The sequence below is a fragment of the Heptranchias perlo genome, chromosome 23 (assembly GCF_035084215.1).
Source record: "Heptranchias perlo isolate sHepPer1 chromosome 23, sHepPer1.hap1, whole genome shotgun sequence".
Taxonomy (NCBI): Eukaryota; Metazoa; Chordata; class Chondrichthyes; order Hexanchiformes; family Hexanchidae; genus Heptranchias; species Heptranchias perlo.
This window is the reverse complement of record NC_090347.1, coordinates 8977889-8996808: the sequence shown is the minus strand read 5'-3', so window position 1 is coordinate 8996808 and position 18920 is coordinate 8977889. Positions and strand designations below refer to the sequence as shown.

Genomic DNA, 18920 nt, shown 5'->3' with positions numbered 1-18920 from the left:
TTTATTGCATTGATTGGCTGTGCTGGGTTCATTGCATTGATTGGCTGTGCTGGGTTCATTGCATTGATTGGCTGTGCTGGGTTCATTGCATTGATTGGCTGTGCTGGGTTCATTGCATTGATTGGCTGTGCCCCGAAGCGTTGCGCTGCGCTCAACTGTTGCTTTGCGACGCCGCCACCTTTCAGCCTCAGCCTGCGCGCGCGCGCGCACACGCCTGCGCATGCGCCTCTGCCTCCGCCTCCAGCCGCTCTTGCGCGCTGTGCGAATAAAGTTGTATTTGAACAAACAATGCTGCGTCACTGGCGATGGCGGCTAGCAGGGTGACGACGGTGACCGTGCTGGCTCCGAATGGGAGGCGGCAGCAGGTGAAAGTGGCGGCGAGCACCCCGCTGCTACAGGTGAGCAATCAAGAGACGGCCCGGGCTCTGCACCTGACAACCGTATTTGGGGCACACCCCCCCCCCCCCCAAACCCGGCCCTGCCAGCTGGAATTGACCCAGAAACTGGGCAGTGCCCCTCTCACATAGGGGCTGTGGCATTAGTATTGCAAGTCTTCATTTTACCATTAACTCTTCCCCCCCCCCCCCCTTCCCCATTTATCTTTTTCATTTAAAATAAATATCTTGCTGGTGGGTTGTACAACAACCACTTGCATTTATATGGGGATGAGGGGGCGGACATATGAGGAGAGGTTGAGTAGATTGGGACTCATTGGCGTTCAGAAGAATGAGAGGCGATCTTATTGAAACATATAAGATTGTGAAGGGGCTTGATCGGGTGGATGCGGTGAGGATGTTCCCAAGGTTGGGTGAAACTAGAACTCGGGGGCGTAATCTTAGAATAAGGGGCTGCTCTTTCAAAACTGAGATGAGGAGAAACTTCTTCACTCAGAGGGTAGTAGGTCTGTGGAATTTGTTGCCCCAGGAAGCTGTGGAAGCTACATCATTAAATAAATTTAAAACAGAAATCGACAGTTTCCTAGAAGTGAAGGGAATTAGGGGTTACGGGGAGCGGGCAGGAAATTGGACATGAATTTAGATTTGAGATTAGGATCAGATCAGCCATGATCTTATTGAATGGCGGAGCAGGCTCGAGGGGCCGATTGGCCTACTCCTGCTCCTATTTCTTATGTTCTTATATAGCGCCTTTAACGTAGTAAAAGGTCCCAAGGTGCTTCACAGGAGCGATTTATCAAACTAAATTTGACACCGAGCCACATAAGGAGATATTAGGATGGGCGACTAAAAGCTTGGTCAAAGAGGTAGGTTTTAAGGAGCGACTTAAAGGAGGAGAAAGGTGGAGATGTTTAGGGAGGGAATTCCAGCGCTTAGGGGCCTAGGCAGCTGAAGGCACGGCCGCCAATAGTGAGTGATTAAAATTGGGGATGCGCAAGAGGCCAGTGTTGGAGGAGCGCAGAAATCTGGGAAGGTTCTGAACTGGAGGAGGTTATAGGATGGGGAGGGGTGAGGCCGTGGAGGGATTTGAAAACAAGGATGAGAATTTTAAAATCAAAGCATTGCTGGACTGGGAGCCAATGTAGGTCAGCGAGCACAGGGGTGATGGGAGAACGGTACTTGGTGGGTGTTAGGGTACGGGCAGCAGAGTTTTGGTTGAACTCAAGTTTGTGGAGGGTGGGATGCTGGCCAGGAGAGCATCCTATTGATAGTGTTTGTGTTAGTGGTGTTGAAGATTGAAATGCATTTCTTCCCAAATAAAAGATCTTTCATTTATACCAACCTTTTAAAAGAATGTGACATGTTCCAATAAAAGATCTAGCTCTATGTGCACTAAATAGGTTTGCCATCTGTGCCACTCTTTCATTAGAATTGTAATCCTTAGTCAAGTACAAAATTGCAATTTGGCAAAGTTCCCAGTTGCCACATCTCTTTTTGTATGGCATATACTTCAAAGAAACTGCTGGCAGAGTTGACGACAACCTAGTTCTGAATGGGGCTTTCTTGGAAATTGCTAAATTGTAAATGTGGAGGGCAGAATTATTTGCGTGTTTCTGTGTCTCATGATGTGCAGGCAGTTTTAAGGTTATCAGAATTTTCAATAAATTTTCCTTGGCAAAGCAAACCTAAAAGAAAGAAAGAAAGAGCTTCTATTTATAGTGCTTTTTTTTTTATGTCCTCAAAATATTCCAAAGTACTTCACTGCCAATGAATTGACCGTTGAAGAATAGTACCCTTTTCTAGGCAAACATGGCAGCCAATTTGCACACAGCAAGGTCCCATAAACAAACATGAAAGGAATGACCAGTTAAATGTTTTGGTGGTGTTGGTTGAGGGAGGAATGTTGGTTAGTACATGGAGAACTGCCATCTCTATTGAAAAAGTGTCAGGAATTTTTTAAATGTTAATCTGAGCAGGCAGATGGGGCCTTGGTTTAACATCTTGCCCAAAAGTATGCACGTCTGACTACAGCCCTGCTTTAGTATAACACTGAAGTGTCAGTCTAGCGTACGTGCTTAAGTCCTGGAGTGGTGTTTCAACCCACGCCTTCTGGCTCAGAGGAGAGAGTACTACTGCTGACCCAAGCTGACTAATATATAAGAATCAAGAACTCAATCCATCACTGCTGATGCGTCACAATCCTGTCTCGTGTCACAATCCTTGGAAATATATCGCCGTTCCTTCATTGTCGCTGGGTCAAAATCCTGGAACTCCCTTCCTAACAGCACTGGGAGAACCGTCACCACACGGACTGCAGCGGTTCAAGAAGGCGGCTCACCACCACCTTCTCGAGGGCAATTAGGGATGGGCAATAAATGCCGGCCTTGCCAGCGACGCCCACATCCCGTGAACGAATTAAAAAAAAAAATCCTGTCTCACGTCACAATCCTGTCTCGCGTCTCAATCCTGTCTACTGTCTAGTTTTAGATTCTGCAGAAGGTGATTCTGTCTGTTGGGTTTGTTGTAAAATGTGGCAAAGCCTGCAAATATCAAATCTGTCATGGGTTCCATCACTACACAATAGCTGGAGATTGAGAGAAATGTCATTATCTCTTGGATGGTGACTTAATGTCAAGATGGAACTGGAACCATGGAAGGAAATTTGAATAAAATGGACTTAACTTCCAGTTTATAGTTTAGAAATTTTCTGGATAGCCCACTCAAAAACTGGACTGTCTGCTATGGGATTGTAAAGATGTGAAAAGATGCTCGCTTTCCCTAGATTACTAACGCAACTGCTATATGATTTTGTGAGCTATGTAGATCAATTTGAAGTAAGTGCTGCTTAAGATGTGTGCTAGAATCAGCATCAGTAAGAAAGAAAAATCACCAAAATAATATAAAACACTTGTGCTGCTGTTGAAGTATTTGATGTTTCAAAGCAGTGGTTTTCAAATGTTTATGTGGGGGATCTTTGTAAACAATGACCTATTTCTGGGCAATCCCCTTCACTAACTGATTTTAAAAAAACTGTGCTAGCCTCCCAAAGGAAAATTGTGTTGTTGCAGAAAGCAGTTGTTTAAGAATGTACAGTCCTAGAAGTAGTATGTTAACAAATATATAAAAAAATACAGAATACTGAATTGTTGAGACATTATGCTTGCAGCACCCATTAAGTCTGGCCCCAGACAGACACATATTTGGCCGTATGAAGCCCCTGGAATTCACTTGTGGATATCCTAAGGTTTGTGGACCCCTGATTTGAAAACCTGTGATTTGGTTAAGGTTGAACAATGTTGGATATTTACTATCTCTTGTATACATTGACATTAAAATGAGCTTTAATTTGAGCCCTTTTCAATATATCATTAGTCAAGTAAAATTTTAAAAATGGGAAAATTTCCTGGTTTATTTTCATCTGACTTGGTCACTGAAAAGGCTTCCTTTGGAATTCACATACTTGTTTTTTGTTCTACAGTCAAATGATCTGTCTTTCGAAAGTAAAATGATAGTTATTTGTCATTATATTTTTGTTTTTATTAGGTTTTAGAAGAGGTGTGTAGAAAACAAAATTTGGATCCTGAAGAATATGCTCTCAAGTAAGAATCTTAAAACAAGTGAACTTTTAATAGTACATGTTTTTGTTGTTAGCCTTTCACCTCAGAATACAAATGTGCCGAGGAAGGCCACCCCACCAACCTGTTCTCTTTGTACGTAGTCATAAATCTCTATGTATTGCCTCCCACTGATGGGACTGCCCAAGTTCAGGACGTTGTTCCATAAGAATCGCAGGGACAAATCCCCACAACTGTATGGGAAAATGGGTTGGAGCATCAATGGCTTGTGGCGTTATGCCATCTGATGCAAATTGCTCTCCCCATTTATGACTGACTTTAAAACGTATTGAATAACTGTATTAAAAGTGCAATATAAATTTAAGTTGTTATAATACCCATTGGAGACCAGGTCTTGGCTGGCTGAAATTGGGATTTAACAGGTTTAGTAGTGTCATTGTGCTCATGCTTTCAACTATTTTGTATATCTTATAAGCTTCATTCTGGTTCAAAAGATTTAAAAAAAAATACTAGTTATTAACACAATAACATGTATTTTTCTGGTTTTACAAGTATTGATTGATGAAATCCTTCTTAAAAATCCATATAGATCACTGTTGGAATTTTTTCACTAACTTATCTTTGTTGTGGACAAAACCATGTAAAGGGGCATTGTGTAAATTTAACTTTATTAGTTCTGACATGCAGAGGCAGCAAAAGTGTCTTTTTTCAATTTGTCCATCTCCAGTAAATGTAGAACAAGGTTCCAGCAGACCAAAAAAAGTCTTTTGAACTGAACAGGCAATCTTCATTAACCTTAACGGCTATTGTGGCATTTTTGCACTAGAAGGAGTGCCTTCTGTTTATGATTTATCCAGCAGTGTTTGTTGGATAAGGGTCTTCCTTTCTGATGTTGCGTTTTGGTATAGGAACAAGCCAAAACTTGGTGGAAATGACTTTATAGTGAAAAGAATGTGATAGATGTCATAACAGGCCATCGATGTGGCATTCAATGATGACTTGCAGACTTCCTCTGGAAGGAGACATACCCAATCTCAGCAGAGCACACTCACTTTCATGAAATGTCTCTGTGCTAGTGTCTACCTCAGAGCTCTTCACTTACTGCTCAAAACATCTCTGTAGAATTACTTAAAGGGACGAGGACAACACTTTCTCCTTCTAACATTTTCATTGTTGTAACATACCCTTTCAGATGAATCAAAGTAGCAGCCTTAAAAAGCAGTTGAATGTACAATCTCATACCCCTGAAGCCACCCCTTTTATATATTACTTGGTGTGAAAGGTTCTTCCAAATTTAACTTTGAGATACTCATAACTAATGACCGCCTGAAGATCCTTAGGATAAATATTCCATTCCACATAACCAAGGCAATGAAGTTTAATAAGAATCCAAGAAATAGTCTTCTGAATTACTTGGGGTTTGAAAGGATTGAAAGTTATGTATTGAAATGTACCAAAACTAGAATATTGATGGTTGGTTTTTGATTGTAGGTTCCAGAGAACTGTTTTGGATTTGTCACAGCAGTGGCGATTTGCCAACGTACCTAACAATGCCAAATTGGAGATGATCGCAGCTGAACGTCAGCGTGTTGGAACAGAGAGCAAGGTAGGTTTGTAGGTCAATTTGCTAACTTTGTTTTTCAATTCAATAACACAAATTCCCCATTATCAGACTTTCAATAATTGCAATTAGCCTGTTGCGCTGTTTGTTGATATTAAATTGAGATGAGTGCTGCTTTAGATGTTGCATGTGGAATAGGCATGACCCACTCATTTTTAAAGACTTAACTTTTATATTGAGTGGATAATTTAAAAAAGATTCTTCAGTGAAGTCTTGCATTCATCAAGGTGAGCAGTGTTGTGCCAGTGAATGGAGGACTTTTTCATGCAACCCATGTTAGTGACAAATGCTTAGATATAGCATGGTTTGATGCAGAGTGAAGCTCAATGTAGTCTGCCCCAACAATGTGCCTTAACACCCTCAGTAAACACCAGTGTGACATTCTCCTTTTCCAACCCCAGCCATCTTGTGCCACTTTATGCCGAATTACTTAATTACAAAACCTTTTTTTGGGTTAAACCCAATTTACCTCTGAAATGAAATGACAAATGGCCAAAATTGCACTAAAATAGATGTGATGAAGTTTGCAGTAGTCCTCCATTTTCTTCCTCTTCATGACAGAAATAAATTCTGTTAGGTGGTACTCCTATCCTATTAAACAATAGCAACTCATTTAAAACAGTTTTAGCTCAGTTTCTTGGCACTCATCATTGCATTGTGCCATGGAGTTGGAGGATGTGAGTACTCGCCTGTTATCCTTCACATGGTGCAACTGCTTTCTGCTGTGCAGTCATGATTGTATAGAGTAAAAGTGTCGGAGGGGTTGGGGGTAGAATTGTCTGTTCATTTTGCTGGCTAAAGAATCTTTATTGTACAAGAAAGGTACCTGGTGATTGGGAGGAGGAGAGAAATAATACTGCAAAAAGGTCAATTTTAGTAGTTTATGCTTGAATATTATCCTTTAGCAAGTGTTTCTTTTTTTCACGTAAAACATACTTCTGGAGCAATAAAGCTTATACTATTGCATTATTTTCACGACCAGGGATATGACAATTTTCCCTTTTTCTGTAACATACTGGCTAGAAAAATATATGGGCATATAGAGACTGTCAGGAAAGGGCATGTTAGTTTGTGAACACACAAGGCATAAGAGTTTTAAAAGTTATGTAAGATGGTTTTGATGCCTTTGAATGAAAGAAAGCATTTCTGAATCACTAAAGTTAATAGACTGAATGTCTTGAGTTTTAAAGTTTGTTTCCATTCCTTCTGATGGTGTTGCTTAATCACCATTTGAATGGTAAATTTTAGCCACTCTCATTGAAAACTATCTTTGAACCCTGGTCTTGTATTTGTGACTGCTGTATTAAGCTACTGAACTCTGTCATCTTGGTGGAAGGAGGGTAGTGATATTGGATGTGATGCCAGTTGCCAGCTGATAGGATCAGGAGTAGGCTATTCAGCCCCCCACCCCCCCATCCTGTTCCATTTACTCACCTTTGTTCCATTTCCCTTGATACCCTTACCCAACAAAAATCTATCGATCTCAGTCTTGGAAATTTCAATTGATCCAGCATCCACATCCTTTTGGACGAAGAGTTCCAGATTTCCATTACACATTACGCTTCCTGATTTCACTCATAAATGACCTAGCTCTAATTTTAAGATTATGCCCTCTGGATTCTGGTTTCCCCTACCAGAGGAAATAGTTTCTCTGAATCTACCCTATCTAATCCCTTTATCATTTTAAACACTCGTAATCTGGTATTGCAGCAGGCATGGGCAGACTCTGATCCTGGTTTTTGAAATGGCGATTGACACTGTCACATCTCACAATTACAATGTGCAGCTATGAAAGGAAGATGGTGGCATTGAAGCTTACATTGGACACATTCCAGAACTGGTTTGTTAAATGCATTATTAAATCCCAATGGATGGGCTCCAAGAAATAAAACAATAGGAAGTCAGTCAGAGGACAGCATTGTGTGGGCTCAGCTTATTAAAGAATTTGTGTACAAATAAAGGATATGTAGGATAAAACATGTTGAAAGCTGGAATGGGAAGGGCGCAACATAGAAAATTGTAGGCTTGTTTTCCTCAACTTCTATACTTTTTATATTTTACTAAAATCTCATGGAAGGTATAAGGGGATTATCTAGAGTTAGTACTGAAGGTTTGAATATGCTGATAGGCAGTTATGGCTTAGTAACTGGCTGTAGATATTTATATGAATAGCTCGTATAATGAGCCTGTTGGAGGAGAAGAAAACTTACTTCCTTTGGATACTGTTCTTATTCTTTAAATGCAAGTATCCTCCACATGATGTTGGGTTTACCAGAATGTGCATGCTGCAAAACAGGGAAAAACACAAAGGGATAATGTCCCTTTTGATAAAGGTGCCATGACAGATGTTGCACTCGTGACCCCTCCCCCTGCTCTTTCACAACAATAAAGCCATACCCACCCTGCTCACAGAACACCAGCTTGTTCTGACCCAATCCATGAGAAAGAAATGGAAGGGAGTAGTATCAAGTGGTACATGTTTGTAGCGAGGAACTAAGGAGAAATCAGGATGGAAACTTGGTGTGACGAGACGAGACCCGACAAGGTAGAAATTTTTTACTTTTATTTAGCATCATCCACATACCAGTGGAGACTGATCAGGCAGTGCTATCAGAATGAGAAGCAGTCTTTGGCTGGAGCAAACATTTTGGCCACGAGGATGGACCTATCAAAATAAAGATCTCTGACACCTGCAAGAATTAAACAGTATTGCTATATAAATGTGGACATGAAACCAGAAAATGCTGGAAATACTCAGCAAGTTAGGCAGCATCTGTGGAGAAAGAAACAGAGTTAACATTTCAGGTCGATGAGCTTTTGTCAGAACTGGAAGAAGTTGAAGTTTTAAGTTTTTAAGCAAGCACAGAGCCGGAGGAAAAGTGGGGGGAGAGAAAAGGGAGGAGCGGAAAGAACAAAAGGGAAGGTCTCTGATAGGATGGAGGGCAGGAGTAATTAAATGACAAAAGGGATGATGGTGCAAAGCGGATGGTCATGGGACAAGTAAAGAAACAAAAGATGGGTCTAGAGGAGCTGTAAATGGCAATAGCAAAACCATTACCAGCACTTGCTATCTGAAAAAATGGGACCAGTGGTTATGATCTGAAGTTATTAAAATCAATGTTGAGTCCAGAAGGTTGTAAAGTGCCGAATCAAAAGATGATGTTCCTTGAGCCTCCGTTGAGCTTCATTGTCTTTGGCCTCCTACACTGTTCCAGAGATCAGAGTGGGAGTGGGACGGAGAATTAAGATGGCAAGCGACCGGAAGGTCAGGGTCGTGCTTGCGGACTGAGCGGTGATGTTCAATAAAGCAATCACCCAATCTGCATTTGGTCTCCCCAATGTAGAGGAGACTGCATTGTGAGCGCGAATACAATATACTAACTTGAAAGATGTACAAGTAAATCACTGTTTCACCTGGAAGGAGTGTTTGGGGCCCTGGGCGGTGGGAAGGGAGGGGGTGAAAGGGCAAGTGTTGCACCTCCTGCGCTCACACGGGAAGGTGCTGTGGGGAGGAAAGCAGTTGTTCGGGGTGATGGAAGAGTGAACCAGGGTGTTGCAGAGGGAACGGTCCCCCTTGGAGTGGAGGGGCAGATGTGTTTGGCGGTGGCACCGCGCTGAAAGTGGCAGAGGATGATGCGTTGAATGTGGAGGCTGGTGGGGTGGAAGGTGAAGACAAGGGTTGGGGGGGGTGGTCCCTATTATGGTTCTAGGAGGGAGGGGAAGGAGTGAGGGCAGAAGTGTGGGAAATGGGACGGGCACAATCGAGGGCCTTGTCAACTACAGTGAAGGGGAATCCTAGGTTGAGGAAAAAGGAAGACATATTGGAAGCAAAGGTGTGGAAGGTGGCATTGTCAGAACAGATGAGACGGGGGAAATAGCCTTATAGGAAGCAGGGTGGGAGGAAGTGTAATCAAGGTAGCTGTGGGAGTCGGTGGGCTTATAGTAGATATTGGTTGACGTGCTTTATAAACGTGTTGTGGTTACTTTATGTTCCAGCCTTACCCAAGCTTTTGATAACAGCCTGATTTAGATTGGCCCTCAGGGTACTTGTGAACTGAATGGAATTTGAGTGAACAACTACCAATTGTTGTTTAGGGATGGATTTTCAAAGTACATTTGGGCAATAGGCTGTGAAGAGTTTTATGAATATACTTTGTACAATCCATTTAAAAAGTGAGTGCTCTACATACATTGACTTAATGGAATTGCCATTCCAACTTAAACTTAGGAGGAAGATAAAAAGATGGAATCATTATCTTCAGTGGCATTTGAAAGTAAGAAATCAGCTTCGGCAGAAATCTTGGGTGAGAGCTGTATGTGCTGTAACAAATGGGTTGTTAAATGGCCTGAAGTTTACTAACTATTAAGCTGAAAGCAGATCTTATAGGAATATGGTTTTCCAGAATAGGAACTTAAGTTTGTAAGAGTGAGGGGTTCAAAGGGAGGACAGACAAGTTTGTAAAGAATGAGGTTTCACTGCCATATAGGGCCCAGAGAGAAATGATGGGGTTTAATTTTCACATCCCTTTCATAAAGTGAAAAATGACCACAAAAGAACTAGAGGAAAGGAAAATTGTGGTTGCCACCACATCAAAACTGGTGGAGGGTTGTTAGATGTTGGAGATGCCCCAAACCCAGATGAATCCCACAGCAGTCCTTGGTGACACACCCCTTAAATTTTTGTTTCACGTATGGGACCAAAAAGATGATTGCCTCCATTGGACGGAAATTATGAAAATAGTGTTTTGCTGTGGTCATATTCCCTTCCTGCAAAATAACTCTCCAGGACTGAAAAACAGTTTTGGGGCAAGAACCATACAGAGCTTTATACCTGGGAGCCAGGTTAGCTTATTGAAGACCGAGAGCCGAGGTCAAAACTGATGAGGTTGCAAATCACAACCTGTCATCCAAAGTAGCTCTCCTGAAGCATTCAGCATGATGTTTTTAGATAAAATTGTGTGAGAAGCCGTCATTACTCAATGATGCCAGCCAGTGCTGTGATGGATTAATTTTTGTGGATGTTGAGGAATCCAATGTCAAAGAGTCTTATTAGCTAGCAGTGACATCAAATCAACTAAAGTAAAAGCAGAGGTCAAAAAAGGAAAAATAATGGAAAATGTGATTGAAATGCTGAGGGAATATTTCTGTCCACGTGTGCGTGGGCCCATTATGGGAGAGGGAAAGTCACATGGGCACGTCCCAACGTTGTGACATCAACGCGCAGTGTTATAGTATTAACATTGCGTCTTTGTGCCCTTGGACATGTTTGTTCTGGGTTTCATCAGTGTGTGCAGGTTGCCATAAACAAAAAGGAGTGCAATGGTAATGAGTGTGGGGTAGATGCAATCAAATGCTTCAGCTGCAGAAAACTGCCAGTACCCTAATTTACATATGCTAATCTCCCCACCAGTTTTGAACAGTTGTATTCCAAACTGTCAGGACAAAAGAACTCTGAACACTTCCAGTATTTCAGAATCTTGAGGTAGGGGATTCAAAATACAAGCCTTAACTCAACCAACCAAAATTGAGAGTTCCAAATAAGACACAATTTTCTTTGCTAGCCAATCCAAATGAAACGCTGATTTTCAGAGGCAAGTGATACAGAAACTCGGGGAACATTAGCATCCTCCTCTGGAAGGTTGTGGTGTGCTGAGCTTGGCTAGGAAAACTTGATTTTGGGCGGTCCTCTGGGTATAATAAGAGCAGTAGTCCCAAACTGGAAATTGTTCAAAGCCAGAGCCAGACCGAGAGGCAGCCAGAAGTGCTCGAGGAGGAGCCCAGCCCAACAGCAGAGTCCAAAGAATTGTAGCCCCTTGGTTGAGCCAGCGGTACTTGGAAGGTGGGATCTGTGCTTACTAGCACAATTACTGATTTGGTGCCATGGTAAAAATGATTTAATTGGGTAACTAGATATATTATAGTTTTGTGTCCTTGCAATGATTGTGTAGTTGATTGCAGTAATTGGAACCTATGAGATGTTTGAGGGGTGCAGATTCAATCCTGGTTTGTATATCTGCACTCCAACTGGTGCATTTTGCATTGAACTGGTGGGCGAAGCACCATGCCAGTGTACATCTAATTTGGGGTTTTGAAAGTTGCGACCTTGTACAATTTTTCTTCCCTGCCCCACAATTACTGCACAATGGCAATGATTCACTGGACAACTTGCACAGTCTCACCTTTTTTGCTGTTAGTTGCTAATCATGGCATATTTACAAGGATGATTTTACAACCCCCCCCCCCCCAAAACACAGAACAAATCACTTAATGGCTTGTTTATGATTAATAATGGCCAGGAAGATTGGACTAGATCCGTAGCCATTGACACTGCTTCATATTTCCCTCGTATCGACCGAAGTAGTGGGAGGTCAGACTTTTCAAAGCTCTTTTTCATAGTCATTCTACTCCAAAGTACATTGCAGGAAAAGGAATAAATAGAGGTTCCCTGGTGGTGATAATTCAGACAATCTTTGTTTTTCTTTTAATATAATAGCACGTAGGTCAGAAGAGTTGGCAGGCAATTGTGTGTGAGAGCAAACTGACTCTTGCTGTTTGCTCTGTTTTAAATGAGGTTGAGTCCTTTACCCCAGTTTTACCAAGTCTCACTTTATATATTAAAAAAAAGCAACTCAATCTTTACCACTTTAAAATAGATGTCAAATAAGGACCTAACTTATTATAGTGGCATTAAAAATTAGGTCATAACAGAATTTGGTGAGTAATATGCCTTTTTTTTACAAATTAATTTGGTATATTTCATCATTTAGAAAGGTTTCGCCTTTGTGGGAAGACATTTTTAAATGGTATTTAACTTCTTAAAAAAAAAATCGTTCGTTCACAACAGTGGTTGAAAAGCTGTTGCTTAATTTTTTTTCCCTTTTTAAACTGTCTGGTATTGGGAGGGAGGGAATTATTAAATGTGATTTGTGCAGAATTAACAACCTATTGATTGTGTATGTTAATTTAACTGTTGCGGCAGTAACTTATCAATGTCAGTTTTCTTGAGTACAACAACTCTGGCAGTTTGGGAGGGAAAAAATTCAATGTAGAAATGAAAGCTAATCATTATTTGTAACTAATGTTAAATGGTGATGGTGATATTCTCACATTAAGGTATTAATACAGTTGTGAAGCTGTAGTGCTATTAAAGTTTGTGGCCTGGAGTTTCCTCCTTTGCACAACCCGGAAGTTAGATCCGAAAATGCCTCCAATGTTGCGCCCATTTTGCCGATGTCAAGTTACGTCCAAGCATCCTCCCAATCTTATTAGAATTCGCCTGAACTTAAAACTGGAGTAAATCAGCGTAAACAATCGGAGCCAAAGGAAAGCACCGATCCCACTCCATACATTTCTACTCAAAAGTATGAAAATAAATTTCAACTCATTTGACCAGCATTCATGCACATCAGGCGCAGCATGTTTGGGAACCTGCAATCGGGGCAGCTTTTCAATTTTTAATGTGACTTATACTTATGCCATAAAAATCCATTCAAAGAAACAAAATATAGAGCCGCTCTCAGTGAGGATAAAAGAATGCTCAAAGTTGAAATTAAAAGACAAGCTAAATGACTGATTTCTGCTGCGCCTGAAAATCTGGTTGTAATGTTGAGAACCCCTGGAGCAAGCACAATTGGAGGATACTGGCATTTGGGAGTCGTGGGCATTGCCAGTTTTGTGGATGGAGATTCGTTCGGACAGAAGGTTTGATGGACAGATGTAAAAATCGAGGAGACTTGGGTGTATTGTCATTACATGCGTAACTTGCAAAAGCCCAAAATTCTCTTAAGCCATGTGTGGAAACCTGCTCCTGGCATTTATGCTGTTAAACCCAGTTTCCATTGTTTTACCTGGGTCTGCTGGTCTGCCAATGGTGTACAGAAAATGGAGCTAGCAGCACAAATATCATGGGAACTGGAATCTGAATTTAATGGCCCATTTACTTGGTTTAAGGTTCCTAAATGAGAAGGGTTTGGACAATGACTGAACTTTGTATCCACAACACGGAATTATCCATTATATAGTGCTAATTGCACTAATCTGGCAGTTTAATTCAGATAAATGTTAAATGAACCCTGCATACACTTCTTAAGTTGGAACTGAAGTACGTTGCTGAGGAACAGTAGCAATGTAGAAGAAGCTTCACATTGTACTTGGTTCATTCTATACCTACTTAATAGCTAAAAAAAGTTCTTGTTTTAAATGCACGCAATGCCAACGTGTTGGTGATAATCTAGGGATGCAGACTTTGAAGTTTATAATTTCTGTGTACTAGCGCCAACTACCTATAAAAATCCAGTTGGATTGGACACCTGCTTAAAAAATATACCTGGCCTCTTTTAATGAGTTTGGAAGTCACACCACATTCTGTAATTGTTTTTCCTGAGGTGTGGGGGCCAGAAGGAAGGAATGCTAAGACAGTTGGCCCAGTTTGTTCTAAATGTGGACAGGGACTGATGTAAGTTAAATTCTGTTAATCTAATTACCTATGTTCCTTGCAGTTCCCTAAATGCACAAGTTGAGAGTTTATGTAATTTTAGTTTTTTTTGTATGCAAATTTGTAATGCTGTATCTTGAAAATTTAGGGTTTTAATTGCAAAACACATACAGTATTTTTCTTTATGCCAAATGAAAAGCATATAAAATAACAGACACTTTCAGAAAGCCTTTGATAAAGTCCCACATAAGAGGTTAGTGTGCAAAATTGAAGCACATGGGATTGGGGGTAATATACTGGCATGGATTGAAAATTGGTTAACAGACAGGAAACAGAGTAGGAATAAATGGGTCTTTTTCGGGGTGGCAGGCAGTGACTAGTAGGGTACCGCAGGAATCAGTGCTTGGGCCCCAGCTATTGACAATATATATCAATGATTGGGATGAGGGAACCAAATGTAATATTTCCAAGTTTGCTGACGACAGGAAACTAGGTGGGATCGTGAGTTGCGAGGATGCAAAGAGGCTTCATGGCGATTTAGACAAGTTGAGTGAGTGGGCAAATACATGGCAGATGCAGTATAATGTGGATAAATGTGTCGTTACCCACTTCGGAAGGAAAAACAAACGGCAAAGTATTATTTAAATGGTGATAGATTGGGGAATGTTGATGTATAAAGGGACCTGGGTGTCCTTGTACACCAGTCACTGAAAGCAAACATGCAGGTGCAGCAAGCAGTTAGGAAGGCAAATGCTATGTTGGCCTTCATTGCAAGAGGATTTGAGTACAGGAGCAAGGATGTCTTACTGCAGTTATACAGGGCCTTGGTGAGACGACACCTGGAGTATTGTGTGCAGTTTTGGTCTCCTTACCAAAGGAAGGATATACTTGCCTAGAGAGAGAGTGCAACGAAGGTCCACCAGACTGATCCCTGGGATGGCAGGACTGTCTTATGAGGAGAGGTTGGGTCGACTCAGCCTGTATTCACTCGACTTTAGAAGAATGAGAGGGGTTCTCATTGAAACATATAAAATTCTGACAGGGCTAGACAGACTGGATGCAGGGAGGATGTTTCACCTGGCTGGGGGGTCCAGAACGAGGGATCACAGTCTCAGGATACGAGGTAGGACATTTAGGACTGAGATGAGAAATTTCTTCGCTGAGAGGGTGGTGAACCTGTGGAATTCTCTACCACAGAAGGCTGTGGAGGCCAAGTCCCTGAATATATTTAAGAAGGAGCTAGATAGATTTCTAGTCATAAAAGGCATCAAGGGGTATGGGGAGAGAGTGGGAATATGGTATTGAGATAGAGGATCAGCCATGATCATATTGAATGGCGGAGCAGGCTCAAAGGGCCAAATGGCCTACTCCTGCTCCTATTTTCTATGTTTTTATGTTTCTACACTAATAGAAAACAGTGCAGGAGAATAGGGATACACAGGTAATTAAAGTGAGGGACAACAATGTGCTTCAAGTCCAAAGTGTATTACAACTGTATATGAACCAAAAGAAACACAAGCCCGTGTGCAAAAATGATCAGACTCCCGCTTATTTTGTTTGATTTACTTGGGACGTGGGCATCACTAGCAAGGCAGCATTTGTAGCCTTGAGGGCATTAATAATCACCTACATAGTGTGGGACCAGAGTCATGTGTAGGCTAGGTAGGAGTGGCAAGATTTGTTTCCCTGAAGGACATTAGGGAAGTAGTCAGGTTTTTACCATATTCCAGATGATTTTGTGGTAATTTTCTGTTGCTAAACAATGAATTACCCAATTTATTTTTTATTCTCTGGTTGATAACTCAACCCTTAAAACATAATGTTCAGATCACACGTTGTGATGCTGAGACAAAAATCTTGAGGCTGTGGGCATTTTCCATTATAAATTCTCATTTCCACATTTATAATGGAAGCTGCCGATGTAAACTTGTCACACTGGAATTACACCCTACCACCAGTGGAGGTAATGGCAGAAGGGTGTAATTACAGCATTACAAGTTTACAAAGATAGTTTCAACTGTAAATGTGGACACAGGAATTTATCATGGTAACATGCAAGAAAAATGACCATATTTGACTTTAAAATGGGGACTGAATTACATCTGTGCACTCTGGTCCAACTATCTTCTGTACTGTAACCCCACTTCATCTAAAGGCTTGGTCTTCACCCCCTGCGTGCAAACCCACGAGCGATCAACGTGTATTACAGTAATAAAGATACTCAAATATCAGGAGCAGAGTCGTACTGTAACAAGCTAATGCAACTATTATTGGTTTTCCGTATTCTTTTAATTTTGTGCTGTTTTGTACTTTTTAAAACTTTTTTCCTGTCTCTTGGGTTCCTCTATTACATTCCATTTTGGAGGTAGCAGCCATGTGCAAAAAAAAAACTGGCTCAAAGTCACTTTTCCAGCCAGTGGAGTCCTGGAACTCTGAAGATTGACATGATCGAGTCAAAGACCGAATCAGGTCAACTTAGACAGGATGAGTGATGCCGACTATGTGGCAGCAGCATGGTCATGCGGTAATGGTTAATTTTGTGAGCAGTAGAGTTATATTTAAAATGTTTTTTTGGTAGTTATAGCTGGCACTAGTTGTGAAGGACCCTGCAGCTTTATTGCTGTTATTATTGTGTGAAGGAAAGCGCTGTTGGGCTGGGCAGATCATTTACTGTCTGTTTCCTGAGTCCATGGTGACTGCGGTCTCATTGTTCCCATTTATATAATTTCATTTTCATTAATGTGATATATCAAAATATAGGGGTTGCAAATAACTGATGATCACAGAGCAAAATATCAAATTCTAGCAGTTCATGGCTAATACTATCCAGAACTTGGCAATCACCTCAGCATCGCACTCAGTGGAGATTTAGCTGTAAATGGTGAGGGAAGTGCTGGTGTTTGGAGTTGGGGCTGACTTAAATTGTTTGGGCGTAAAAGTTCAGCATTATCAATTTTCAATTGACCTTCCCTCAACAGCTTTTTGGGGGAGAGCGTTCCAAGTTTCCACTACCCTTTGTGTGACATCACCCCTGAATGGCCGAGCTCTAATTTTAAGGTTATGCCCCCTTGTTCTAGACACTCCCACAAGAGGAAATAGTTTCTATCTATCTATCTACCCTATCAGATCCTTCAATCATCTTAAACACCTCAATTAGATCACCTCAGTCTTCTATACTCAAGGGAATACAAGCCTCGTCTTTGCAACCTGTCCTCGTAATTTAACCCTTTTTAGCCTTTCTCAATTGAATGAGTTATATATAAAAGTGCACCTCTTCATTTTAAAAAAAAGTCTTGCAGAATTTTTTTTCTTTTGTTTGGTCAGGTTTAAGATAATCGCAAAAAGAATTCAAAAGAAGGTTAGAAAAATTCTTTACACAGGGTGGTTAAAATGTGCAATGCCGTGCCACAAATTGTTGTTGAAATACAGTCCATAAGTACTTGGAAAAGGGAATTCATTACTTGGTGGTGAAAAAGGAATATTAAAGGTATGAAGGGAGACCAGGAGAGTGGGAATAGATTTGGTGATTCATGTGGAAAAAAAGTACTGGTTCAGGCTTTGATGGGCTGAATGGCCCGATTCTGTGTTGTGACATAGATTGTGTAGAAATGTATAATTGAACAATATCAGCATGATAAATACATTGGCACTCTCCTAGCATTTCTCCCTTCATATAAAAATAGGGTTAGCAAACATAAAAAAACCCCCATTGTATTAGTGTAATTGTATTCAGAATTGCTAATTTAGATCTATTAAAGGATTTAAAAGCCACTAGGCTATAGTATGTGATTTTCTTATTACCCAAATCTGTTCCATGTGAAAACATTTTGATCTGTTTGAATAACAAAAGTCTATGGCCATTTTTAATCATGATCATTCTGCTGGTACATCATCCTAGCTGATAAGATAATGAAAGTGAAAAAAAAAATTTGCGTACAATATATCTTTACATATGTGTGTTTGTGATTTTATATATTTTGATTGAAGATTGATGAATCGTATTTATAGTGCTGGCAGACCTTGGTTAGTGAGGATTAAAGCATTGTCACTCTTGTCATTAATTAGACCTCTGGGAATGGGATGAAACTAAGCCTTTGTAACACATTCGTATTGATATGAATATTTGGATTAATTCAAACATCCAAAGGAGACACATTGTGTTTTGGGTAAACAAAATTGTGCCTTTTTAGAAGATAGTTGCGGACATGACCTATATAGAATTTTCCACAGCCGTGTATGCACAATCTCGCCTTGATCAGTAGAATCTTGTTCATATGGCCTGTGTAATGTAGAACTTTCTAGAAAGTCATGCTTCTGCACGTTGTGCGATGGTAATTATGAGAGGGTATTTAGTGAAGTTGTACTGACATGCCAAATGTTTGCAAGTAAGTTTTTGATCATTTGGGGCCAGTCCTCAACTAATTTGTTTAATTCAATATCAGTGAAATTGACTTCTCTTTATATCTTAACATTGAATATGGTCAATAAAAATTGGAGGGTTTTCCAGAACCACCAAATATTTGATATTCTGAATAAATAACCTATAATGGACCTAAGATACGGGTTCAAGGTGAGGAGATGTGGACAGTAATGCATGAGGTAATGCCTATACTTAATGTAAAACTATACTATCGAAAGTCGTAAAGTACTTTTGCTTAGACTTTTTCATATTTACATCACTTTAACCACAGCCTTCCACTTGTCGATGATATTAAATGTAACCATTGACAATTGTTTTATGGTGTAAAACCTCACTTCCATATGGTTTTCATATTATGAATTAAAAGAATCTGTAAACGCTGTTATGCCTGGGTTATGTCAAGAAGAGCATCTAATATATTTACTTTTTGGGAGAAACGATAATAATGCAAGACATCTGCCCAACACGTTTCTGT

General features: G+C 40.6%; 1 protein-coding gene across 1 annotated transcript in view; it reads left to right on the top strand.

Annotated features, from left to right (window-relative positions):
• The first annotated feature begins 272 nt into the window (after window positions 1-272).
• The window catches only part of aspscr1 (ASPSCR1 tether for SLC2A4, UBX domain containing), a 192347-nt gene continuing 173699 nt past the window's right edge, over window positions 273-18920 (top strand). The window contains exons 1-3 of the mRNA XM_068003962.1: window positions 273-398; window positions 3939-3994; window positions 5462-5576. Of these exons, the coding sequence (XP_067860063.1) occupies window positions 306-398; window positions 3939-3994; window positions 5462-5576 (264 nt within the window). The 5' untranslated portion in view covers window positions 273-305. The remainder of the gene's footprint in view (window positions 399-3938; window positions 3995-5461; window positions 5577-18920) is intronic.